The sequence below is a fragment of the Oenanthe melanoleuca genome, chromosome 1A (assembly GCF_029582105.1).
Source record: "Oenanthe melanoleuca isolate GR-GAL-2019-014 chromosome 1A, OMel1.0, whole genome shotgun sequence".
Taxonomy (NCBI): Eukaryota; Metazoa; Chordata; class Aves; order Passeriformes; family Muscicapidae; genus Oenanthe; species Oenanthe melanoleuca.
The window spans coordinates 34,578,180-34,602,291 of record NC_079334.1 but is presented as its reverse complement, the minus strand read 5'-3'; the positions used below and the strand labels follow the sequence as shown (position 1 = coordinate 34,602,291).

Below are 24,112 nucleotides of genomic sequence, written 5' to 3'. Positions count from 1 at the left end.
TAGAAACTAATGGAAACGTGAATGCTTTAGGAAACTTATGGTGGGAGTGCTTTTTGTGTGGGATCTGTGTGGTACCTTGCTGACTGAGTTCTTGGGCCTCTCTTGCTCCCTCCCTCATGAATGCAAGCTGAACTTAAGTAATAGACTCTTCTTTCCAAGGATATTTATTCTGCCTTATGACAAGTTCAGTTTAGTATGACAGTATAGATTCCACTTTTGTAGCTCTTAGATTGCTAGTGGAACAACAAGCTTCTGAAGATAATTTTAGTGGTGAAGTACAACAAATAATATTAATTGCACATGTGATACTTGTAGAATGATCTTATAGTATGTGATAATGCTTGGAGAACTGCTGGCTAACTGATAGATCTTGGAAATAGTTGTTAGGATTATTCCTGAATTTCATTGTTCCTAAAAGTCTTGGAGGAGTTGGTCTACTAGACTCAGAATTTTTCTTTAATGATTTGGACGTAATATCAAAATTGTCAGTAATAAAACTTGCAGACAAGCAAGATGGATAGGTGCTAAGGAGGGAGGATGGAACTGTACAAAACCATCTAGAATTCACATGAAATTATGCTGGTAAAGCAAGGCACACGTTGAAGCAGCTATATTCAAAGCGCTGAAGGTAAGGATCATGTGCATGGGATTGTATCCCAAAAGTTATTGACTGATAGGATACAAATATGAACAAGCAGTTCAGCAGAAGTTCTCAGTATAATGCTTTGTTTAAAAATGTATAAGAACAAGGAGATGATTTTTGCCTGAACTTATGGTAATGCTAATGATGAAGTTTTGTCTTTTAAAGTTATTTTTAAATATTGTATGGAAAAGAATTAAAATTTGTTTAAATAATGCAAAAACCCTGTTCACATTATCTGAAGAAGTGAGAGGTATCTTTTTTTTTCCCTACGTGAATGTTTTCTTACTTAAATCCAGTGCTTTATTCAGCTTATGCTTAACAAGATCCAGTGACTGGAAAGTGAAGTTGAATGGGGTCAAATTGAAAAGCAAAGTGGTAAATGAGGATGAGTAATCATTGTAATGAAGGAAGGAGGGCAGTGGTGGATTATCCAGCTGTTGATGTTTTCAGCTGGAGTTCAGCTATCTTTCTGTAGACCAAATGCAAGTTTTTTAATTCCACAAATGGATAACTGAGCGTTGTGTCAAATATGTGACTCTGGAAGAGTGTAAGCTGTGTTGTAGGGACTCTGATTCATATCCATGAGTTCTTCAGCAGGACTGGGAAGTGTGTGGTTGACCAAAGGGAGCCCTATGGGTGTAGGTCTTGGAGTGGACATGGCATTGGTTGACCTGCAGTGGGATATAGTAGCTCCATTATGGGAGATGCAGAGCACCCTGTTCTGGCAGAGTATCGCTGGGCTGAGTGGTCCGTGCTGGTTTGTTTCCTTCTCACAGTGTTCAGGTTTCTGAGTATGACAGAATAGCAAGCTCTGCTTCCTTTTATACAGTGTAGCCCTGATAGGGGAATGCTACTTGTGGTGATTATGTTTGTTATCTTTGATTAAATTATTTTAATAGGCCAGCAGACCTTCTGACTTTAAATTCCTTGGATCTTCTAAATAAGAGTAAATTCCTGGCGCTTCTATGGTAGATGATGATAGGTTTGGATGTTTTATTTTGAAATTCAAGGGGCAGGGAGGCAGCACAGTCTTAGAGAATGGATTTTTCTTGTAATGTTTGTATTTGAAAAATATTCTAGATGTGTGCCTAGTATGACTGAACTGCCAAAGGTATTGCAGCTGTCAAGAGCTGCATCTCGTCCTAAATGGTAAGAACTATTACTGGGGAGGAAGATCTGGATTGTTACTTCACTGTAGTGCATTTAGCAGTGTCAGGTGGTGTGGGATATATTTGAGAAAGATGAAAATTACTGTTTATTACAGGCGTCTCTTGGCCTTTAAAAAATCTTGTCCAAGAACAATCTTCCTGCAAAGTCGAAAAGCATTTTTAACAATTATGGGCTCTGTTTGACAGGAATTTTTCTAGATGGAAGCCATCATTCTTATCTTTCTTTCCTCTCCTTGTGGTTCAGTTTGTAACTACCTAGGAAATTAGAAGCATATATATTTGTATTCCTTGTTGATGATTTGAAGAAAAAAAGTAAAATTTTTTTCTGGTTTTTTTTTTTTTTTTTTTTTTTTTTTTTTTTTTTAGTTCTTTTCTGTTCAATATTTCAGTGAAAGGTGTGCCTTTACCATCCAGCTCTATTCTCCATGGAGTTCTGTAGATATTGTTGGCGTTGTACTGGAGATCAGATTGTTCTTAGTTGTCCTGTACAGATACAGGAGTTACTGTGTTGTTTAGTCAGGATCACTCTGGAGACTAGGCTTGCATTTATGAGCTCATTCAAAGATCAGGTATCACTTATTATACCGCTTAGAAAGGACAACAGAACTGTGACGTCTCAGACAAATTAACATACTTGATATTGAAGGCTGAGCCTTGCTTTGTGTATCTTGGGTAGTTTTAGAGGTTGAGGATGGAGAGGACTGCAGATCTAATCCAACCCTACATCACAGGCTGAAGTTTTTTAAACTAATTCTTTTTATTGCCAGAGTACTAACTATAAAGTAAAAAAAAAAAAAAATTTAAATCCTACAGTAATAGGTCATATTGCTTAACTGGGGAAGTTGCCCTCAAATATAATTAGTCTGTTTAAGACTTAAACATGTTTCTAGTCTGAATTTAATTTATTTCTCTTCATTACATCTTGTGAGATATCTATCCAAATATAGGTCTCTCTGTATCTATTTAATATGCGGATGATTATCAGTTCCCTACACTACTGTTATGGTCTGCATTCCTCCTGACCCTTTTGAGTCTCTCATGTTCATTTGTTCTTTCTGTATTTTGATGGCTTTGCTCTCAGTGCAGGAGCTGTAGCAGGAACTTAGGAGCAGAGCACTATTCTGGCAGTCACACAGCTGTGGCAGTAAACACTCCGTGGCTGACCCATCCCTGGAAGTCAAGGCCAGGCTGGATGGGGTTCTGAGCTCTTGTGACAGGTGTTCTTGCCCACAGCAGAGGGGTTGGAACTAGATGGGCTTCAAGGTCCCTTCCACCCAAGGCCATCCTGTGATTCCTGCTCATCATTCCCCATACATATATTTGTACTGGTTTTATTGGGAGCTGTGCCACACGGGAAACTTGTATGCAGATAATGACCATCCCTTCGAGGTAGTTTCTACGATGGGTCTTTATTTTAGATAGAACTTTGCTTTTGTTGATATTTAAAAAACCCTAATTTTGTCTTGTCCCAACATTCCCCAAGTTGTATTAGAAAGACAGTATTAGTTATTCCCTTTTTCTCTCTCCATAGACTCCCCGCCCTCTCCTCCCAGTAAGGATTATGTCTGTTGTTTACTTCTGGGTTGCATCCAATGGTAAAAGAGGATGGGTCAAGGTACAGCCCTGAAGGACCCTCAGTGTTATCATATTGACACTTCTCTGGGGGTTTCAAATGGGAGCTACTGAAAAAACAAAGATGGGGTTTTTTTGGAGCATATTCCTTAACTAGGAGAGTATGTATAATAGTCACAAAGCAAATCATAAGAATAAAGCTTGCTCAGCTGTGGTTTTTAGTACGTGCAAAATAGACCACATTAACTTCCATTATATTCTAATTTCTTAATCAAAATATCAGACACTACTAACCCAAACACTTTGGACATTAACTGTGTTTGACCATTGCTACTAATTTATCAAATGAAAGTGACAGGTTTAATTTCCTGTGAAGCCATGGTATTAGTCTTTGCTAGTCTGCTATATTATTAGTATTTGATTTTTTGTCAGTTTTATATCAAAACGTAGAAAAGCCAGCAATGACTTAAAATGGCAACCATTTATAACCTATATCATCTTGTATCCAGACTGCAGGAGTTTCTTCTGGCTTAATGAATAGCAATATTTACATCTTTTGGACTATATGGTTGGCCCAAACAACCTGTATTTTACAGAAGTTTAATACTTGTTGTTCTAGAAAGCATTTTATTGGGGCAATTTAAATTTTCTGGCCAGACTTTATTCTGCATTTACTGAACATTTTCAAATTTTGTGGTTTTGTGTTTTTATTGACAGTTCTGTCATTCTTTGTAATCTTGACAACTTTTGTTAATTTATTTTATTGCTAGGGTTCCTTCTAGGGATAGGGGGGTATTGTATCCTTTTGCTAGCATTTTATTTTTTTGTATTTTTCTAATTTGTCACGGTCATTGCTAATGCTTCACTTGCCATTCTTGCAAGATTATTTTAAAAATTGTTTTGGTACAGTTGCCTTTGAAACAGTGCAGTTTTTCGGCATCTGGTCTTTTTCTCAGTGGTAAAATTGTGGCTTCTTGGGCATCTGGTAAAACACTTAAACTAGTTTTCAGCTATTTACATTTTTTGTTCTACATATCTTCTTCTGATTTGGGCAGTAATTGATTTTAAAGTTAAAAATTTGTTTTGAGACATCTCTTAATTTATTAATTTATCTCTTAATGCATAAGAGATAAATGTCTGGTTTTACCCAAATTTGTGTTGATTCAGTTTGCTTTTGCTTATTAAGCAAAGGCCTTATTTCTCTCAGAATTCACAGAAGATTTGTCTTTCAACAGTGCTTGTTTCACTGTGCTTGCCTGTTTGCTTAGGAAAGTAATGAGACTTTATGAATGTGGAAGAAAATTTACACAATTAAGGAGGAAAATGTTTGTTTGCCACTTGCTTGAAAACTGAACAACATTGCCATTGGTACTGACATGTTTAGATAGGAGCAGTCTCAGTAATTGGTATTTCAGCATGCACACTGTCCTCTGGCTTTTCAAAGACAGTATGAGATAAAGATTTGACTTTCATGGTATCCTTGTAGCTGAGAGAAACACTGGGGTATATTACAGATGAGACTGTGGAGCAGAGTAGAAAGCTTTTTCTGAAGTCAAAGAGTCTGGCTGAATGGAAGCCTTGGGCCTGTTATGCCCAGTACATGGTGTAACATTAGACTACAATTTGTCTTGTGCAATTTTGAAATCTAGTAGTTTCTTTCTATGCTTGTAGGATGCCCTGAGGTATGTGGAAGTGTTTCCTTGATCCTCTCTATTATGGAGGAGGTACCAAAAGTGGAGGGTAGTGGGCATGCTGTGGTCAGAGCTTGGAAAGCTGCTTAAGATCAGAAGATGTCTCAAGAAGGAGGGAGTGCAGTAGCAAGAGGGAGGACATCAGAGCGTGCTCTGAGAACACTTGCATTGCTGGCTCTGAATGGATGTAATTTTTATGATTGGGTTTAAACTGTTCTCCAGTCATGGTGGAACCCCAACTCAGCTCCTTGCCCTTCTTGGAGTGAGCTCTTGAAATTGTGTGGCCAGTGGATGACTTGGGGTGGTACTTGCTTGGTGAATCTGTGACCTAATCTGACATCTTTACTGTGCTGTTGTGATAAAGGGGAGGAGGTAATGGAGAAGGTGCAGCCAGGACCAGGAGTGTGATCACCTGCCTGATTGCAGGTCACTTTGAGCTTGTCTTAAGCTGATTGTGATTTAGGTGCTTCCAGGTACACTCCTATGTCAGTGATGCTTGTCTGCTCCCAGGATGAGCCAGTTCAGGGAAGTAAATCAATAGAAAATGCATCCAGTAAAAAAAACTGCTGTGAATAACCTGCCAGTTCACTAAGCCTACTCTTGGGAGGGTCAAGTGTACTAAAGCACTGACAGAAGGTAGATGGTGAGCTGGCAGTCCCGGTTTGAAAAGTGTGGAGTGGAGAGAATGGGACCCTTCTGCAGTGTTAGACCATGGATTCACTAAGCTGTCTCATTTGCTGCAGAAGATTGTTTATTAACGTGACTACAAACACATTTCATGCACTTCCTAGTTGTGGTGGGTTAACCAGCCTGTGTTTATTAAAACTGGGAGTGGGAGTTTGCTCTGCTGGCTATTGATGTGAGGCTCCATTGGCTACTTCAAAGCTAAGATGGGAATGGTCAATTGAATTTTTTTTAAGGATTGAACAGAACTTGTACTAACTCTTTTTCTCTGTATCATCCAAGGAGAAAAGAGCATCTGTAGCTAGGCTGTGACTGCTCATTCTATCGTATGTGCTTGCTGGTGATCTAATTCTTGATGGATGGAAAAAGCATTTACCTTTGTAAAAGACTTTTAAGAATATCCTTTTCTGTGTATTTTAAAAAGAGGACTGTTTTTTTCTCCAAGTAGCTAAGAATCATTATTTAGGTAGACACATACTTTGGTGCATTTTTGAAGTTTAGTGGTTTAAAAGAATGAAATATGTAAACTAATCTCATGACCGACTCTTCTTTATGCTAGGTCTTTCAGGGATATTTTTTTTAGGGTGATGGCTCTGTAAGCTTGTGTATTGTGAAACCCAGACCTGTGTAAATCACTTGGAAAAGAATAGTTTCGTTTTTGCCAAAGACCTGAGATTTTTGGCTGAGAACATAATGCACCACTCCTTGAAAAGAAAGCCAGAAAGATATGTGTACATGTTAATGTAAGTTGCTGACTAAACAAAAGCTTTGTAGTGAGCTTTACACCATAGCATTTTAAACTTTTAATTTTTTTAACCTTTAAAAATGCTAGTAAATGTAGCTCTTTTAAATAGCGCTTACTTTTGATGCTGTGTGTGCAAATACAAAGCCTCTTGAAAAGCCTATTTGTGAAGCTATAGCTTCCTAAAGTATAACTGTACAATTTAGGAGCATCTTCAAGGAAATTACTAGAAAACAATTGACTGGTTGTGGGTGCTTATTTTGAAGAAACAAAACTTATCAGCTGTGCTTTAAATCACATGATCTCTGACCTCTGCATAGAGTGGTTGGATTAAGGGCTCTAGTTGAGCATCTCTAACTTGTTATGTAAAAAATTAGATCTGTGTTGGAGAGTGTGCAGGATTATGCTCTCAGTGTGATGCCTGACTCGCATGTGGGTGGAAATCTGTAGCAGCAAAAGGACTGATTTATGGTGTTTGAGGTGAGGCTTTTCTCAATCTTATTTCATCACTTTTTAAAGAAAACATTGTCAACTTAAATTATAGATTGACTAAAAAATATATTATAAGGCACAGATTTATTTCCATTGTTTATATTTTCTATAATTAGCTTCTCAAGGGATTTTCATAACGGCATCTTTTCTTCTACTGCATGAAGAAACTGTGCAATTAGACCAAAATTGTAGGAGGTAAACTGAACAGACTTCAAAAATGCAGTAAAATATAAAAAGTAATGGAAAACAGTAACAGAAATACCATTGAATAGAAGTTTATTTTATCATTTTGTGTAATTTAGTGCTATAATAGAGGCAGGGAGGATCCTAATGTTAATGGTTAAGGATTAACCCTTAAGGCAAGTCTGATGGTATATATTTGCAAGCCAAACACTGAACTTTTTTTTAAATGCATAGTTTGATCAGTTCATAAAATGAATGGTATGGCATGCTTTTTTCGCATGGAGAGTGTAGCCTGGTTTAGGCAGAAATTTTCTAGCATGGATTAGCTAAACTGAAGGTGTATATGAATCATCCTGGTCCAGACAATCTAACAGCTCATAGCTGCTGAACAGTCTGGCTCCTCAAAGTTACGAACCTACATGGCCCTAGAGAATTTTTAACTTTCTGGGCTAGGTGTTTGTGTGAGTATGAGAAGGATCAGACAGTTCCCACTTGATGACAGTCAGCAGTTAGATTAACTGTTGCAGCAGTAAATGTTGGGAGAAACTGGTTTCTAGAGAAGAAAAACTACTACTCTTCTTATGCCTGTAAAACTAACAAATTTTAGCCTCTATTTCTGTGACAATGTGGATTGAAGAGTTAGCTAAAGAGGTAGGGGAAGGAAAGTTACCATAAACTTTAGAAGAGGATCTTTCATTAAAAAAACTAAAATACCAGCAGTATCTCTTTGTTGTTGTTGTTTGTGTTTGATTGATTTGCTTGTGTTTATTTTGGGAGCATTTTTCTGTTAATGTTAGTTCATAAGTGACTAGTTTTTGTGTATTTAAATGAATGTGGGTGTTTATAATATGCAAATAACTATGTATAAATTTTTTAGAGATTCTTGCACCTTTTTAAAAGTAGGAGGAAAACTGGGAGAGCAAATTATAAAGCACTATATTAGAGTAAGTGAAGAACAGGGAAATTGAACACCCAAATATGGGGGAAGGAATTCTTTAATACTAACCTCCTGCTAAATGTAACACACATACATGAGAATTATTATTTAGCTTCCCTGAAACAGTTGCAGTCACTTCCAATTTTATGATGATTCTCTGACTACAGCCAGATATGGAAATAGTGTAGTCATCAATTAAAAAAGAAATGCTTTCTTTTCTATTAAGAAACAGGTGCAATAGTATGGAATATTTTATTTCTAAGTTTTTATTTTAAAATCTGTTAGTATTTTCTCTGTAAGTCTCAATGATCTTGGTCACCATTCAGAATTTGAGTGTCTGATTTTGATCATGGTGTCGCTTCCTTGCAGCAACATTGCATAAAGTTGAAGGAGAAGCAGACCTAGCCATCTGTTAATGCCTACCAGAGCCATGTGTGGCAGCTGTAAGCAGCAGTTCTTTCCTTCCTTCCTTATGTCCAAGCAGGCGTATTGACCTATTCATATCCTCCTGCTATATATAATTGTGAATTATGAAATTGCACTCTCAGAATAATTCAGTCTTGGTCATCTTATTCTTTTTTTTCTGCTTATTTTTTTCTGTAAATACTATTCTAAGAATCCTTCTTAAGCATGTTTCATTTAGTCTTTTTTTTTATTGGAAAAGATTAAAAGCTTTGAGTACTGAGGGGAAATGAGCATAACTTTATTATGTATTTGTTTGTGAGGAGGACTGATTGGAAATGCCGATATTAGCAGAGCTTCCAAGAATAAACACTTTCCCTTCTCCTCTCTGTTGTGCTTCATGCTTTTTCCTTTGGAGTTATCTTTTGTATATTGCATTATCTTTTCTCTTCCCATCTTACTGGTCCTGTTTTCCAGAGGAGGTTTGCTTTTTTTCTGTGTTGTTTCTTTTTTTACCAAAATACGTCTTTTTGTTCTTACTTTTAAAGCATTATTCTCTTTTGTGTTTTGTTGTTTTGTTTTGGTTTGTTTTTTTGTTTTTTTTTTTTTTTTGTTTTTTTTTTTTTCTCCTACGCTGCATTACTTGTGCATCTGTGCAAGCAGTCTGCACATTTTCTGACTAATGAGTAATGACAAAATAGCCACAGTTGCATATGAGTGATTAGGGCCTTGTCAAAGAATTGTCACTGAAGTGGGAAGCTCATCTAGAAGAAGTGATCCTTGGTAGGAATGGGGGAACCAAATAATGCTCTGATGAGCAAAATTTGTCTTTCTTGTAATCTTCCATATCAGCCAACTCTACCAATTTGTAAGTAGAATAATTTTCTTCAACCTATCAGCTCAACTTCTTGGTTGTTTAAAAGCTGAAGTGTGTTGTCCATGATTACTTAGTCAAATTAACAATTAGCATGTGCAGAAATATTCCTGCTGCCTTCTGTTGGCTTGCTTTCTCTCTGGAGCCTGTGTTTTCACAGGAGAAACAGATTCAGCTTTCTGTGTTACTAAAAGATTGAGTTTTGTCTGTTGACCCCCCCCTCCGCTGTCCTGTAATGAGAGGAGGGGCCGTGGTGTGACCACAGCTCCAAGTCATAAAGGGGCTTGACTTAGGCAGCAGGAGCACGGAACCAAGAGCAGTGGGTGAGAGTGGGCAGAGGAATGAACTTTATATTTCAGCGAAGGTAACAATGTTGGCTCGAGTCCTGCTTGAAAATGGCTCCTTGAAACAGAATGAAACAACTAGAAATCTGGTGTTTCCAACTTGCCTATTTTAAATCAGTGACATCAGGCCTCTGCCCTACTATCTTCTTACTGGTTTTCCTGACTCAGCTGGGGAATAGCCGTTGTCATTAAAGATCAAGATAGCAGAAGACAAATGCACTTGGGTTTTAGCTTTTCATCTTTTAATTGGCTGTTAAGGTTTTTTTAACAGTGGATCATCATTGAAAAATTAAATTTTCCTGGAATCAATATTTTCATCAAAAAAGGGAAAGCATCTTAACACTTGGGAAATGTTGTGAATGCAGTTTATACTCTCAAAATGTTATGTTGCTACTTTATTATCAATCTGTCATATCATATGTTTTATAGAGTCATAGTAGTTTCAAGAATTTAAAGTATATTCCTAAAATTTGTGTGAGGGTGTATGAATTTAGGGGAGGTACATTCTTTTAAGTGGTAACTTAAAAACCTGTACTCACAATTTTTCACTTTTTTATGTTTATTTCTGTGCCTTTACTAATGGAAGGCAGGTAATTTAGATCATTGTTGAATTTACAAGTTGAGCTTTCTCTTCTGTCCAGCAAGATGGAGGAAGTAATTCTATTTTGTGTGTTACTATTTTTTGTTAACTCTGAAAAGAGATACTGTGTCAGTGTCCTATGTGTGATTTCTTTCTAGTTTAGCTGCTTTTGCAAAATGCAAAATTCCCCCAGGTGTAGCACCACTGCAGTTGGTCCTGCTGGGGCTGGGCAGGCTGTGTGATGCCTGGGCAGAGGGAGCTCTGTGTTACTGTGTGTTACAGCAGTGTCTGATGGTTGTGCCTGCTGAAACCATTGTCTGTGGTAGCAATGCATATAAACAGAGATTGTGTTCATTATCAACAGGTTTTTTTAATGGCAGTCTTTTAAATTGCTATGGTCAAAGTTTAGAAATGTGCCCCCTTGAGCAGATACCTGGTTTGCATTCAGTCATTGCAGGTCTTCTAAGGGTCTTCTACTCCAGGCTGTCAGTTGTTTTCCTGGTTTTGGTAACTTGCCCACTTAGTGCCTGTGTAAACCTGTGTTGCATTGTCTTAGTATTAGTCTTTGGTTATTTCTTTCTAAATTATTCTTTCTAGAATAATTAGGAAAAATTATTCTTCTCCATTTATATTCTGGTACACTAGCCCTGCATGGGAATTTCAGAACCCTGAAACAATTATTTTCAGTTCCTAGTTGCTACTTTGCTTCTTTTATTTTTGCCTTGTCAGCCAAGCATAGTGTGTAAGCATTATTTGCTTGGTCCAAGTGAATCAAATATTACCGTGATTCACAAAATCCAAGTTTTCTTTTCTCCTGATTCGTGATAGCTTTTTGGCTTAGGAACCCAGAGGTTACTGTGCAAATTACAGCCATAAACCAGGCACTCATAATGCCAGGTAAGAGTTACCCCTGTAGAATGGCACTTAAAGTAGCCAGCATGCTGCTGTGAGCCAGCATGCAGCTGTCAAGTTGCATAGATAATAATGAATAAAAATTTTGAGTCTAAGATTGGGAATCTTTGTCCAGGCTGCAGAGAATTGACTATATTGGCTGGGAATTTAGATTTTATATGCTTTGCTGTGATTTACTGTTAAAGATTTACTTCCAAAATAAGCAGTGTCTGCATATTCTTCTCAGGCACATCTAAAGTAATCTTTTTTCCCACAGTTTACACTGTGGTGTAGAAGACTCCATGGTATGATTTTGGAGGCTGTGATGTTCATAAAACTTTGAGGGGTTTTTGGAATTGTTTCAATTATTCCTAAACATAAAATAGGAGCTCAACTCTCTCTATAAATTATCTATCTCTGGCTTATATAGTAGCTGGGGGAAAAAAAACCAGTTTGGTTAAGCCGTTGCCTTTTTCAGATACAAAACAAAACTATGTTTCTGAATTGTAAGAGGTTTGGTTGTAACATGCAATTTGGATGATAGCAGATGCCCTGTTACATATTTAGGTTGTCTCTCCTGTGGAGATGGAACAGAGCAATCTTCCTGCTGGGCTGGCAGTGCTTAATTGGTTCATCTAGGTAATTTTTCAGGCTAGGGAAGAAAAATTAAATGCTGCAGAATAACATTGTGGTTAAAAAAAAATAAATAAATATATATAAAAAAAAATATATATAATATGTATAAAATCTACTGATCACTTAGGTACTGTGTGAAATGGAAAAATTCGGTTTTTTGAAGAAAAGTCATGGATAAGAATAAATCGTTTTGAAAATGAAGGCTTCCTGCACTAGTCATCAGTGTTAACTGTGTTCTGGCTTTAAAGCTCTGAGTGCTTCAGTTTCTTGAAAGTTTTTTTTAGTATATAAATTTTCATATTTTTTCCAACTATATAAATTACTATATTAATTTAGTGCAACAAAATGTATTTAATGCATTAGAAATTCTTACTTGAATTTGTTTTCCTCCTATCTGGAATAGGTATATTGTATGTAATGAATACAAACATGCTCAACTGAAATTACTCAGTTTTTAAATAAATTTCAAGAGTTTTCAGATTTGCAACTAGACTAATTTCTTGATAGTTTACTCTGAAGTTATAACTGATTTTAGACTTCAACCTAAGAGGTACTTCAGCATGTTGAAATCTAGAAATACTTCAAATGTGGGTTTCAGACTTATTTTTTTAGCCTCTTTGAAAGAGATTATGTATGTAATATTGTTAAAGTAGAAATAGTTATTTTAAAACAGCAGCCAAGATGAGTACGTCTAAGGGTTAGAGGGCAGTTCACTTAAACTCCCACCCATTTAGTGGAGAGCTGTTTAATGCCCCAGGAAGCAAGAAAACACTTTGGCTCACTAGCCACAGCTGTGCACAGTAAGAAGTTATTTCTCATTGTGCCCAACATCTCCTTTCGTAGAAATTACTGCCCCTCTGACATAACTTGAGAAACAGAAAGGCCTGCTCCTGCTGGCAATTGGAACTGTCCCTACCTGTAATACATCTCTTAGTTGAGCTAACAGGGCAACATGCATCTTTAGAGAGAGCTGGTAGTGGAGATTAGTGAATATGAATCCATGCTAAGGTTAGGTGCACTGCATGATCATTGTCTTGACTCATTTATTTTTATTTTAAAAAAATTTAAAAACCTGTATAGTATAATAATGAACAAGTTGATTTTTTATTTCAGTAACTAAGTGGAAGTTGGAATTGTTTTAATTAAATACCTTCAATGAGGTATTTAAAAGTTTTTCCAATTTTTGATTAAAGGTAATAATTTTTCTCATGGCAGTATGTCTTGGGGAAAATGGAAAGTAAACAATACATCAACTGAAATGCATTTTTAGAACTTACAGAGAGCTTGGTTTTTTGTTTTTTTTTTTTTTTTTTTTTTTTTTTTTTTTTTTTTTTGCTTTTCCACCCATGTTGCAGTTTTCATGCTTTTTTATGTAGCTATGCTGAATTGCATGGCTATAGCATCTGCAACACATAGAAAATTGTCCAGAAGATGTATAAAATTAATTATTGCTGAGCTTTCATGTGTTTGTAAAGATAAAATGGTGTGTTGCTGCCCTAGAGATGTGTTAATGCAGTGTTTGAATATAGATTCCACCAAGGGAAACACTGAGCCTGGAAGTGTTTCCCTTCAGCAACAGAATTAAGTCAGGGAGTTGTATGTGCCAAAACGCACGTCATGGTCATGCCATTCACTTTTGAGACCCACAGCTTAAGCATCCACAGATAACAGCTGCTGTTTGAAATACAACATTTATTTGTAGTAACAGAGAGGAATTTTGTCAGTTTATGGCAAATAAACTATGTTATGTTACCTTTATAAAAGCAAAGTAAAGCAAACCAAAAAATAAAAACCCAAACCCTATACTACGTAAAGAAATTTGTTCTTAGTTTTTGTTAGCCTTCTATAAAAATACAAGGAAAAAAGCATAGAATTTGGCAGAACCCTGTGATTGCAAATCGTGTTTTCTGTAAGTGTTTGAAAAGTATACTGGGAAACATGGTGGCCTGCTTTCCAAAATGTAGAAATGTACCACTCTTACATTTGGATGGCTTTATAGTGCATTCAGCTGTGTACTGGTTCTAGTTTTGCTTATAATTTTTTTTTTCCTCAGAAACTTGGTGATTTGCGTGTTCTAAAAGCAGGTTTATCTTTTTTAGGAAATAAAACCTCAAAGCCATTACAACCATGGATACAGTGAATCTCTTGGACGGAAAAGCCACATTGATGATTACAGCACTTGGGACATTGTCAAAGCCACACAGTAAGTTTATTTCTGAATATTAGATTTGTCTATGTTTCAGTTAGAAACAGTAAAACAGGTTATTTGTGTTAAGTGGAAGTTAAACTGTATTTTTCAATCCAATAATGGGAGATTTCAGAAATAACCTCTCCAAAATTACTGTTACAACAAATTTATGATCATGGTATAAGAAATATGGGAGGAATTGTGGTAAGTTGTATATAGAGGTGGTTGCTGGACAGATTGTTGCAAAAGAGGATGGTACTGATGTTTATTTTCCGTAGGTGATGATAGGTAAATTTATATGCAAACATAAGGGGTTTGATCAATTCCTAGGTTAGAAAGAATGTGTCTCTAACTTCCCGTATCTCTGATCCTGCAGTCTCCATCCTACAATGAAACTAAGTTTAGTACTGAAGGAGGACTGTAGGGGTGAACTGAGTACAGACTTAATTGCTCTTCTTTATGAAGATGTATTATACAAATTTGTTTGTTCCACAGTCCTCTAGCAGACACTAATTTACACGACTTTTGAGAAAGTTGTGATGACATTATTTTTTAGTTTGCTACTGTTTGCCATTCAGAAACCACCACCACCATCACTTCTTCAATGAGCTGAGATAGTTCTGTAAGATTTTTATTTTTATTATTGTATTGTTAATTTCTATGCTTAAACCATTATGTATCTTGCAGAGAGCTATTTGACTTTTTCTTCTTAAGAGAAGCTTTTTCTTGCATTTTTTTCTAGAAAATAAAAAAACCTGCCTAAACTGAAAGCAACTTTGCAGCTCTGTGTGTGACACAAGCCCAATTTAGGCATAGAAAGTATGTACTTTCCTTCACTTTTTGTTTTCAGCAGTAAGGAGTTTAGCTTCCTGAAACAGATGTCTGACTCTGCTGTAGTTGCTTTAAATACTGAACAGTAGCACTGCAACCTATAATATTCACGTTAGGGTATTTTTAGAAATTAAAATATTGGCATGATATCAAACTATCTGCTTCTTACAAAAGTATGGAAGCATATTTTTCAGCAAAAGTGGTTTTAGAAGTTACCTATTTCTATTCTTGTATGCTCATTGCATGTTTGAAAACCTAAGATATCTTTGTCCCTCTTAACCCTCAGATTCAGGCTGATCTGTGCTTTCAGCTGAGTTGTTGCACTTGTTTTCTGGTCTCCTCATACAAGAACCGACAGCTCTGAGTTGACTTCTCACCACAAGGACTGCAGTTTCATATTGTAGCCCTAATGGTTACTATTGCATGGAAGGGGGACTGTCAACATGTCAAAATTCAGTATTTGGTGTTACTACGTATTCATACAAGGAGCACTTTTCACTGACTTTGTTGTAAACATGCCCAAGAGCATCTAGGTAGCTTTAAAAGTTGCACCGTCTTGGCCCTTCATGTTGCATATGTTAGAATGTGTGTGTAATTTTTTACCATCTTATATTTGGTTATGGCAAAATTGTTTGGTTCATAGAAAATCTCCACTGTGTTACTAAAAGCAGAGGCAGGCCACTCATTTGTATTTGAAATACTGTTTTCAGATCAATAGTAAAAAAATCATCCATGCTTGCCTTTGGTTTTGTTCCTCTGTGATATTTAGAGTTCTCACTGGAGCTCCAGGGAGGGAATGCAGTGTTGTTTAAAAAAAAAACAAAAAACAAATCAACAAAACCATCACAAGTGATTTAAAAGTGAAATTTAATGATGGTGTGTTGGATACTTCTGTTTCTATGGTCTGACAGCAGTAGCCCCCTGTCATCCAAGGCAGCAGTCATAACTTTTAATATGGTTAAAATAAATAATATGGTGTCTTAGGAAGCGTCCGGTATTAACCTGACCAAGTTGCTGCCTTTGTTTTGTTTTGAATCTTTTAAGCTGAGAAACTGAGAAGTAGCTGAAGCTCTCAGGTAGAGAAGCGTGTGATGGGCTGTCACTCGGAGAACAAAATCTGAAGCACATTAATGCTGGGATTGTGCTCTTCTGTTCTGTTGAGAGTGAATAGACACTCTTGGCTTGTAGAGAGTTTGATCAAATTCCAACTTTGTTGAAAGTAAGTTAAATGACCATTATGAACATGGGTATTAAACATTAATGGTATTAATAAGTGCTTTTGTGACTCTGGAAGATTGATTCCTTGTGCTCAAGTGTTACGATTTCATTATCACAAGATTAGCTTTTCTCTTAAGTTTTATTCAATGAGATCATTCAAAATGAAGTTGTGCACATTGTGAAATAGTGCAGCATAAAGTATGAATTGTGTTGAATCTCACCAAGGGAAAAAATTGTTGGATATATACTTTTTTCTCATCAGTCATAGGGTAACTGATAAAAAGGCATATATGGAGTAAATCAAATTGGTAAGCGTTGGCCAAAGGAACAGTTACTCCTGGCCCTTTTCAGCTATTCACAGGAGAGAGGGGATAGACTGTGGCACAGGTACGCATCCATTATTCCTGGTAATTTGTGCCCACAGTGTTGATTTCATTGCTGAAAGTGAAATGTACCTTCCCACATTAGTAATATGGCCACAACTGTCTAGACAAGTCAGGACTTTGGAACAATATTTAAGAGCTGAATTTCTTTTGTCTTTCAACACTGCTGTTAATAGTCTGTTAAGCAGCTCCCTGAGTTAAACCCTTTCTGTTGAAAACAAAACTGTCTTACTGTTAACACAAAAACCTTGAGAATGTGTAAAAGACTTTCATAGTATTTACTACCATTATTCATGGGAATGAGATTTCCAAAGAGAAGCAAGGATTTGTTTTTCTGTTAATTGTATTTCCTGTTCAAACAGCTTTAATTTGAATTACAATGATAGCAATATGAGGGAGTGAGCTCCTGGTTTACCTACTCTTTGTTGGCATGGTGATGTGCTCACCGTAGAGAGATTCCTTCCCATTATTCTGGCCAAATTTAATGTTAATTGTGCTGCAAAGCTGGCATTATCTATTTTCAAGAGTCTATGTGTTTGTAGACAAACGGCAGTAGGGTACTGGTTTTGAACGCATTAAGGTCAGAATATCTTTAACCTGCGATGACAAATAAAATGTTACTGGTTAGTTACTGAAATGGCTTAGAGATTGTGGTAGCATAATGAGCTTGCACAATGGTATTTTGTCCTGGACTAATCCCATTTCTTTCAGAACAAGACGTGCTCAATAATATGCTTTAATTATGCTCCATATTGATGTTTACAGCATCACCCCTCTAGAATTCACTCAGATGCTGAATATTTGTTAGAGCAATATATCAGTCTCCTGTGAGGATTTCAATCATACTCTCCATTACTCTTCAAGGGCATAGAGCCCTTTATAACAACATTACAAGCGTGATTATGCTGAGTGTCTGAAATAGGTGACTTTGTCATTTTCTAACCTAACAGTGCATTGTGAACCTTTGGAGAAGGCAAGGTGAGGTCAGCTGCAGCAAATTGATGGACGAAGATTGTAGGTTGTATGTGAGAAAAGAATGCTGCACTTCTGGGACAGAGCTGAAGAAATCATAGCTGCAGCAGATTCAGTGCTTTATTTAGTTGTAGAGAGCATGTTGTTTCCAGGAAGAGGAGCAAATTGTTGTAAATTCCTAACGTTTTTGCCAGGCAGATTTTGTCTGTCAAGATCCTTAAGACCTCTTCTGACAATCTAATAAATTGAAGATGCAGAAAATTGTATCAACAATTGTGACAATAATTTCCAGCATTTTTTATAGTTCTTGTGCAACTTTCCTAAGAAATTGAAAACAACATTATCTAAGTGGGCTGTTATGTCTAGTACTTTTTTAATAGTGTCCAACTAATTTCTGTGCTTAAATCTGTGATAGGCTTAGAAAGTGTTCCTGAGTTTTGTTGGCTTGGGTCATTTCACCATTCATTATGGAAGCACCATCCAGATTGAGGTTGCATTCAAATATGTGAAAGAAAAAGTAAGAATGGTTACTACCCTAGGAAGAAGGTCTCTGCATCAGTTATGCAAGCTGCTCAGGTGGAACAGAACAGCCTTTTCTAAGGCTGTCTCTTCTGCAGAAAGTAGAACATAGAAGCAGCATATGAGAAACTTAGTTAAGTCACTTTGAGAGGCTTTTAAAATTCTGTTTTAGCAGAAGTGATATATCACAAGGCATTGGCCTTGATTGCAATTGTCCTCCTTGACATCTGAGAAACCCCTGTGGGATGTACAGATTTTTGAAATGTAATCTTTACTTGCTTTTCTGCATTGCATTTTTGACACTAAAAATAGATGGTAAAACAGTGTAAACATAAAGGCAAAATTTTAATGTTGGAGTTACTCCTATACATTAAATGCCTAAGTCATGTTTATGCTTCCTGATTTGTTTCAACTTTCAAATGTGTGTGGAATTTTTTTCAAATGGCCGTACATCACATTTCATAGTTCTCTTTAAAAAAATTAATGTACAGAATTTCAAAGTGCCCTAATAAAGAAAATTATACTAACTTGTATCAGAAAGATTGCTATTTGTTGTCTTGAGAAGAATGGGAAATACTTGAGCTGCTAGTGTTTGTAATTGGTTTGATGATCTTATCTTCTGAATTTTGGAAGATACTGTTAAATCAGCTGGCTAAGTTTTATTTGATCTTCAAGAGCTGGAAAGAAAGGAGAACCAAAGTGGGAGAAACAAATGCAGTGGAGTCCCTGGGAACTCAACAGTTACTTAAATTTAGTATACTACTGGCAGATATTTTTCCTTGCTCTGCAGTACAGTTTTCTGTGGACAAAAATTTTCCATAATATCTTGATTAATGTAACTTTTGCCATTGGAAGTTTCTTGTTGCAAGACATTTGTAATCATATAGGAAAGGAAGGATTTTTCATTTCTGTTGAAGATTTTGTATTATGACCGAAAGTATGGTGTTTACTGAATGCATTTTAATCTAAAGTAAGCATTTTGACAAATGCTTGTTTTATTCTTCAAGATATGGAATATATGAACGATGTAGAGAGCTGGTGGAAGCTGGTTATGACGTTCGACAGCCAGACAAAGAAAACGTGACGCTTCTCCACTGGGCTGCAATCAACAACAGGATAGATCTGGTGAAGTATGTATTACACTTTAAGTTAAACAAAAATTAATTATGTCATTAAAAATGTTGATTTCTTTTTTTAACTGAATGTCTTTAAATTTCATGTGTCTAACTTGTCCTTTTTTCCTTGACAGTATGTCAAAGCTCTTGGCTATTAATGCATCTCTACCACTGTGATATGCAGCATTGCATTTTCTTTTATTCTTCTGCTATTTACTAGAGTGTATGTAACTACTGATATGTCTAACTATATCTAAAATTCCCTTCTCTTGATGCAGTTCTTGCACTTCAGATTCCTCTGTCTTTAGGGGAACTTGATTTATTTTTGTTTATATCACTTTATTGTGTGTTTTCTCACTCTCTTTTTGCAAGGCACTAGTTAATTTTATTTCTTCAGAACTAAATTATTTAGTATTTTCTCTTTTTGTTCAAGCCTATCACATCTTTCCCCAAGTGTTCTCAATTTCCTCATTATGTGCAGTGGAAAATTTCATTAAATATGTTGGCTATTAAACTTGGTACACAAAGATAAAGTTGTCTATTGTTGTGATACTAGATTTCAGTGTCTTGCTTAGTGGGTATTGCTAAGTTCACTATGTAAGTTCTTTGCAGTGAAGTAGCTTAGCAGCTTGTCTGTCAGGAGTGCAGGCTTGGAATTAGACTTCTCTTAGTATTTCTTCATCCCATCTATTTTGAGACTTGAGATTCAGTGTAGATAACAGTGAAACCCATTGATGAGGAAAACTACAGAACCTTTTCATATTTCTGCAAACCAGGGATAAGTGTCTGCAACACCATTCTGTTTTCATCATGGTATCTCTTCAACTCGATTTTTTAAAAATGCAAAAAATGACCTTATGTCTTTACAGTTACTTCCTACATTTCCCCATCCCCAGTGTAGGGCTTTTTCCTGACCAGTATTTCTTTTCTGCTTTTCCTTCTTTTAATAACAGTGACTTTAATAACATGTACTTTTTAATAATATGTACTTTGATTCCTGAAGCACTGAATGCAGGCTGAGATAGCTTTCAAATGCCTGCCAAAGACTTAATGATCCTAATGTGGAGATCAGTAGAAGTATTTTCTTCTTAAGGCAACCTCTTATGAGATCTGCTTGCTTTGAGTGTAAGTAGTTTGCTTAAATAGGGCTTGTATGCCTGGCATCTTCTAGTGGAAGCTTAGATGACTCACTGAGAGTGGGATTGCCCAGTTCTTTCTTTCTTCAGAGGCCTTCTCACCTAGCACATCTTTCCTTCTGCAAGATCTGCTTAGACAAGGAGATTTATTTTTCAGTCTGGGTTTGCAGAAAAGTCTTACCATTTTTGTATAATGATACCAAAATGCAGTGATAAATCTCAACCAAGTCTAAAAACACAAAATGTTATTTCAATGCACCATCTGGCAGCAGATTGTCGCCTTGTCTTTTCCCAGTTGTCAAACTGAAGTTCTTCCTTCTAAATAAAACCTACTAACCAGTAAGCAGTTCTGCTGTCAGAATCTGAACGTATTCTGCATTTCTGCAAGGACCAGTGTTTGAATGAAGACAATCTGTTTAGTGTTCACCTCCCCATGAGCGGCTGTCACATCAGAGAGATGAATCCAAGCTTTGGCTGTGAATTTCTGTGCTTTTTATCTAGACAAGATTTCCTTTGGAGCTCCTTCCTGAGGGTGAATAAATAGCTCCTCAGTTAGATACTTTACTGTAACAAAATTACTTCATTTCTTTACCATATAATGTGCTTTGTGTTTTCACCTAGGTGGAACCAAGACACTACCAAAATCTTTGTTTTTTCTCGTGGAGAAATAAAAAAAACATAACCTGTGCAGAAAGATGTCAGAGTTTTGTTCTTTTAGTGTTGGAGATGAGTGGACTGTTGTGCATCGATCGGAGTAGATCTTGTTTGTACTTCACACTGTGTTTTTTACTTTGGCAAATCTGTCCATCACATATCTGTTGTCAGTCTGTTTGACACACTTCATTGTGTCTGGTGGCTCTAAAGCAACTGTATAAAAACTTTTTCTTTACATGTGTTTAGTCTGACATGCATTTTTCAGTTTCTGTTCCTAAAGGTTCCTAAAAAGGCTGTTTTTGAAATTTCATTCTCTGAATCAATAAGCACTCTAAAAAATTAAGGTAGTTACTTAAAAGTAATGGTTTTCAAGTTGTTCTGTTCGTTGCCCTTCTTGCCATGTCTTGAAATGCGTATCAGAGTTTGAGATGCCAGAAATTCAATGCTGAGGATTTGAAAGACAGCTCGTGTGGGTGGGAGAGCAGTGTTCATATATACCTGACAGGTGTTTTCAAAGTGAAAAGTCAGTAGGCACAGGTACTTGAAATGTTCAAACACAAATCTGTAGCTAGGTGGTACTTTTCAAAGGTTAGATGGTGGTGAATGAAAATCTAGAAGCCTTCTGGGAAGGCCTGTATTTAGAAACATTAATTTCTTTCTAAAGCATGCATTTTCTTTCACAAAGGGAAAGTAATATTGCCAGTTTAGTGTCCCAGATAAAACAGCAGTGAGAACAGTTCACAGAAACATTATGAATTACTATTAATACGAATTATTGCAGTTAAAAATAGTTAACTTCTTTTGTTCTTACAGATAGCTCATCTTTTTATAAATGTTCTTGAAGGAAAAATAGTTTATATCCCATCATTTAGAAATATTTTAAATACTCAGATGATTTTTATCCTTTGATTAATACCAATTAAAAAGTATGTAAAAATCTCAGTCTTGCACTAAATGTTTAACTTAAATGTGATCTCTGGGATCAAAACTTTGGTCAGGTTTATTCCAGTGATGATATAAGCTGTAGGTCCAATGGTATGTAATTTTACTATTTGGCCAAAATTCTCTAAAACTGATAGTTTTCTAGTATCATCATCTTTAACCAGTAATTCAGAATTCCAACAGCCCCATAATATTTAAGAATAGTTTATTAAATACTTCTGTGGTAGCACAGTTTGCAGTATTGTATGGAGCGATTATTCTGTTTTACCTTAGAATAAAATAAGGAAACATCATAATGTTTAAGACACAGTAGGAGGCATCTCTAGTCTCCCAACCCACGTCAGAAATGCAACAAAATTTAAAGTATCTGCATAACCTCTAAAAGGGAAAGTTGTATGAAGGTAAGAAAAGGTTCTGGTCTGATCTCTAACTGCCTGTTTTGCATAACATGAAACATGCTCAGTTGTGTCCTTTCTATTTAACCAAAAAAAGCAATAATGTTTACTATTTCTGTTATTCCAGATACTATATATCAAAAGGTGCTATTGTTGATCAGCTTGGGGGAGATTTAAATTCTACCCCACTTCACTGGGCAACAAGGTAGGAAAAAATCTTCTGAAATTTTCTTCTCTGTTTCTTTGCTTAACATGGAGTATAGATAGTTTTATGAAATTGTTATATTTTATGGGAATTCTAGAATGAATTCAGTCTTAGATAACTGAGCTCCCTGTGAATGTGGTATGTTTGAACTAAAGGAGCTTTCAGCATATGTTTTTTTCTGATATAGAGGAAGATGATTGCTACAATAGTAAAACATGTAAAGTATAGTCGACTTACTTTTACTTCTGAGATCTTATTTTTGTCAAGTCATCTGAAGTTCAGTGGCACTTTTGCAGATGGGTCGTGGGATGATTTTGTGTGCCATTGTCCTTACAATGTTCTATTACATATGTGGATTTTTAAAAAATCTTTTCTTATGTAGAAGATGGTTAGAGAATGATAAAGGGCTGGAAAAATTGAAGACAGCCTTCAAGCAGTACCTGCTCATTCAGAAAACCACCTAGAAATAGATGGGAAAGAAATAGTGTCCATATGAATATTTTAACTGTAGATGGCAAAAGGAGATTTGGAAAATTAGCTTTTAGAATATTTAATGTATCAAAATAATCTGTTTGCTAAAGGTGAGGACTTGCTTGTTAGCCTCTCTTGAAGATTTTAGCTTCTTTATTTCTTTTTGTTACAAAGCACAGTCTGTGATTCTGTGTTAATAGCACATAATCTTGACTAAATTTCCTGGTATTCATTCTTACCTGTAACCAGTTCTGTGAAGCATTGTCTGAAGTGGCTCCTGCAAAATTGAAAAGGTCTTTTGCTTGTGTCATAAACTGTACTGACACTTAGGCACTGTCTCTAAAAGAAAGATATGCCTATGCTCATTATGCCAAAAAGATGCATAAGCTTTTAAGATAGTGTGGAGAAAATGTAGACCTTCAGTTTTCCTTTTTTCCTCCTATTTTTGTTTTAGTACAGTTTTAAAGCCCTACAAAAAGTGAGAATATCTAGCCAGTTTGACATCTTTTAAAATAGCAGGTTTCATATGTGGTTTGTAAAAAGTCACAGTAGACTAGATTTCTCAGCTATAACCTGGTTTGTTTTTTTTTTTGTTGACCGTCTTTTTTGCTATGCAGTACAGTTAAGCCAATTGCATGTTATGAGTGCATTATATGCATAGAATTTCTCATATGAATGAGTTTGCTTACTAACTTGGAGAATCAGATCATGGCAGTTGCCATTTTTAAAGTATGAGTTAGTGTGGAAGTTCTGATAGTGTAATTAACTCTAAACATATTTGTTGTATTTCAGTATTCAAATTTTAATAGTTTTACTGTATATAGTTATTCAGTTTGTCTGTTTTTTGTGTTTTATTACATTTAGGCAGGGTCACTTATCCATGGTTGTACAGCTGATGAAATATGGGGCAGATCCGTCGCTAATTGATGGAGAAGGATGTAGCTGTATTCATTTGGCTGCCCAGTTTGGACACACTTCGATTGTTGCTTACCTGATAGCAAAGGGACAGGTAAATTTTAAGTAATACCATGTTTAAATAGATTCTACTAAAATTTAGAGTAGGAACACAATTGAAACTTACACCTGCCATTAAGGAAATGCAAAATATTTGCTTGAATAAATATAAAAATAATTCCACGTCCTTTTTTGTAGACTACAGTGTTGATGTGCCACCTATTAAATTAATTTCCTGCAACAGTTGTCTGAGTGCTTTGGCTTTAGTTAACACCTCGCTAATGTAGTA

At 36.1% G+C, this 24,112-nt stretch overlaps 1 protein-coding gene across 1 annotated transcript in view; it reads left to right on the top strand.

Annotated features, from left to right (window-relative positions):
• ZDHHC17 (zinc finger DHHC-type palmitoyltransferase 17) overlaps positions 1-24,112 on the top strand; it is a 62,570-nt gene that overhangs the window by 2,369 nt on the left and 36,089 nt on the right. Inside the window, exons 2-5 of the mRNA XM_056516314.1 lie at positions 13,940-14,043; positions 18,959-19,081; positions 22,321-22,398; positions 23,734-23,878. Of these exons, the coding sequence (XP_056372289.1) occupies positions 13,940-14,043; positions 18,959-19,081; positions 22,321-22,398; positions 23,734-23,878 (450 nt within the window). The remainder of the gene's footprint in view (positions 1-13,939; positions 14,044-18,958; positions 19,082-22,320; positions 22,399-23,733; positions 23,879-24,112) is intronic.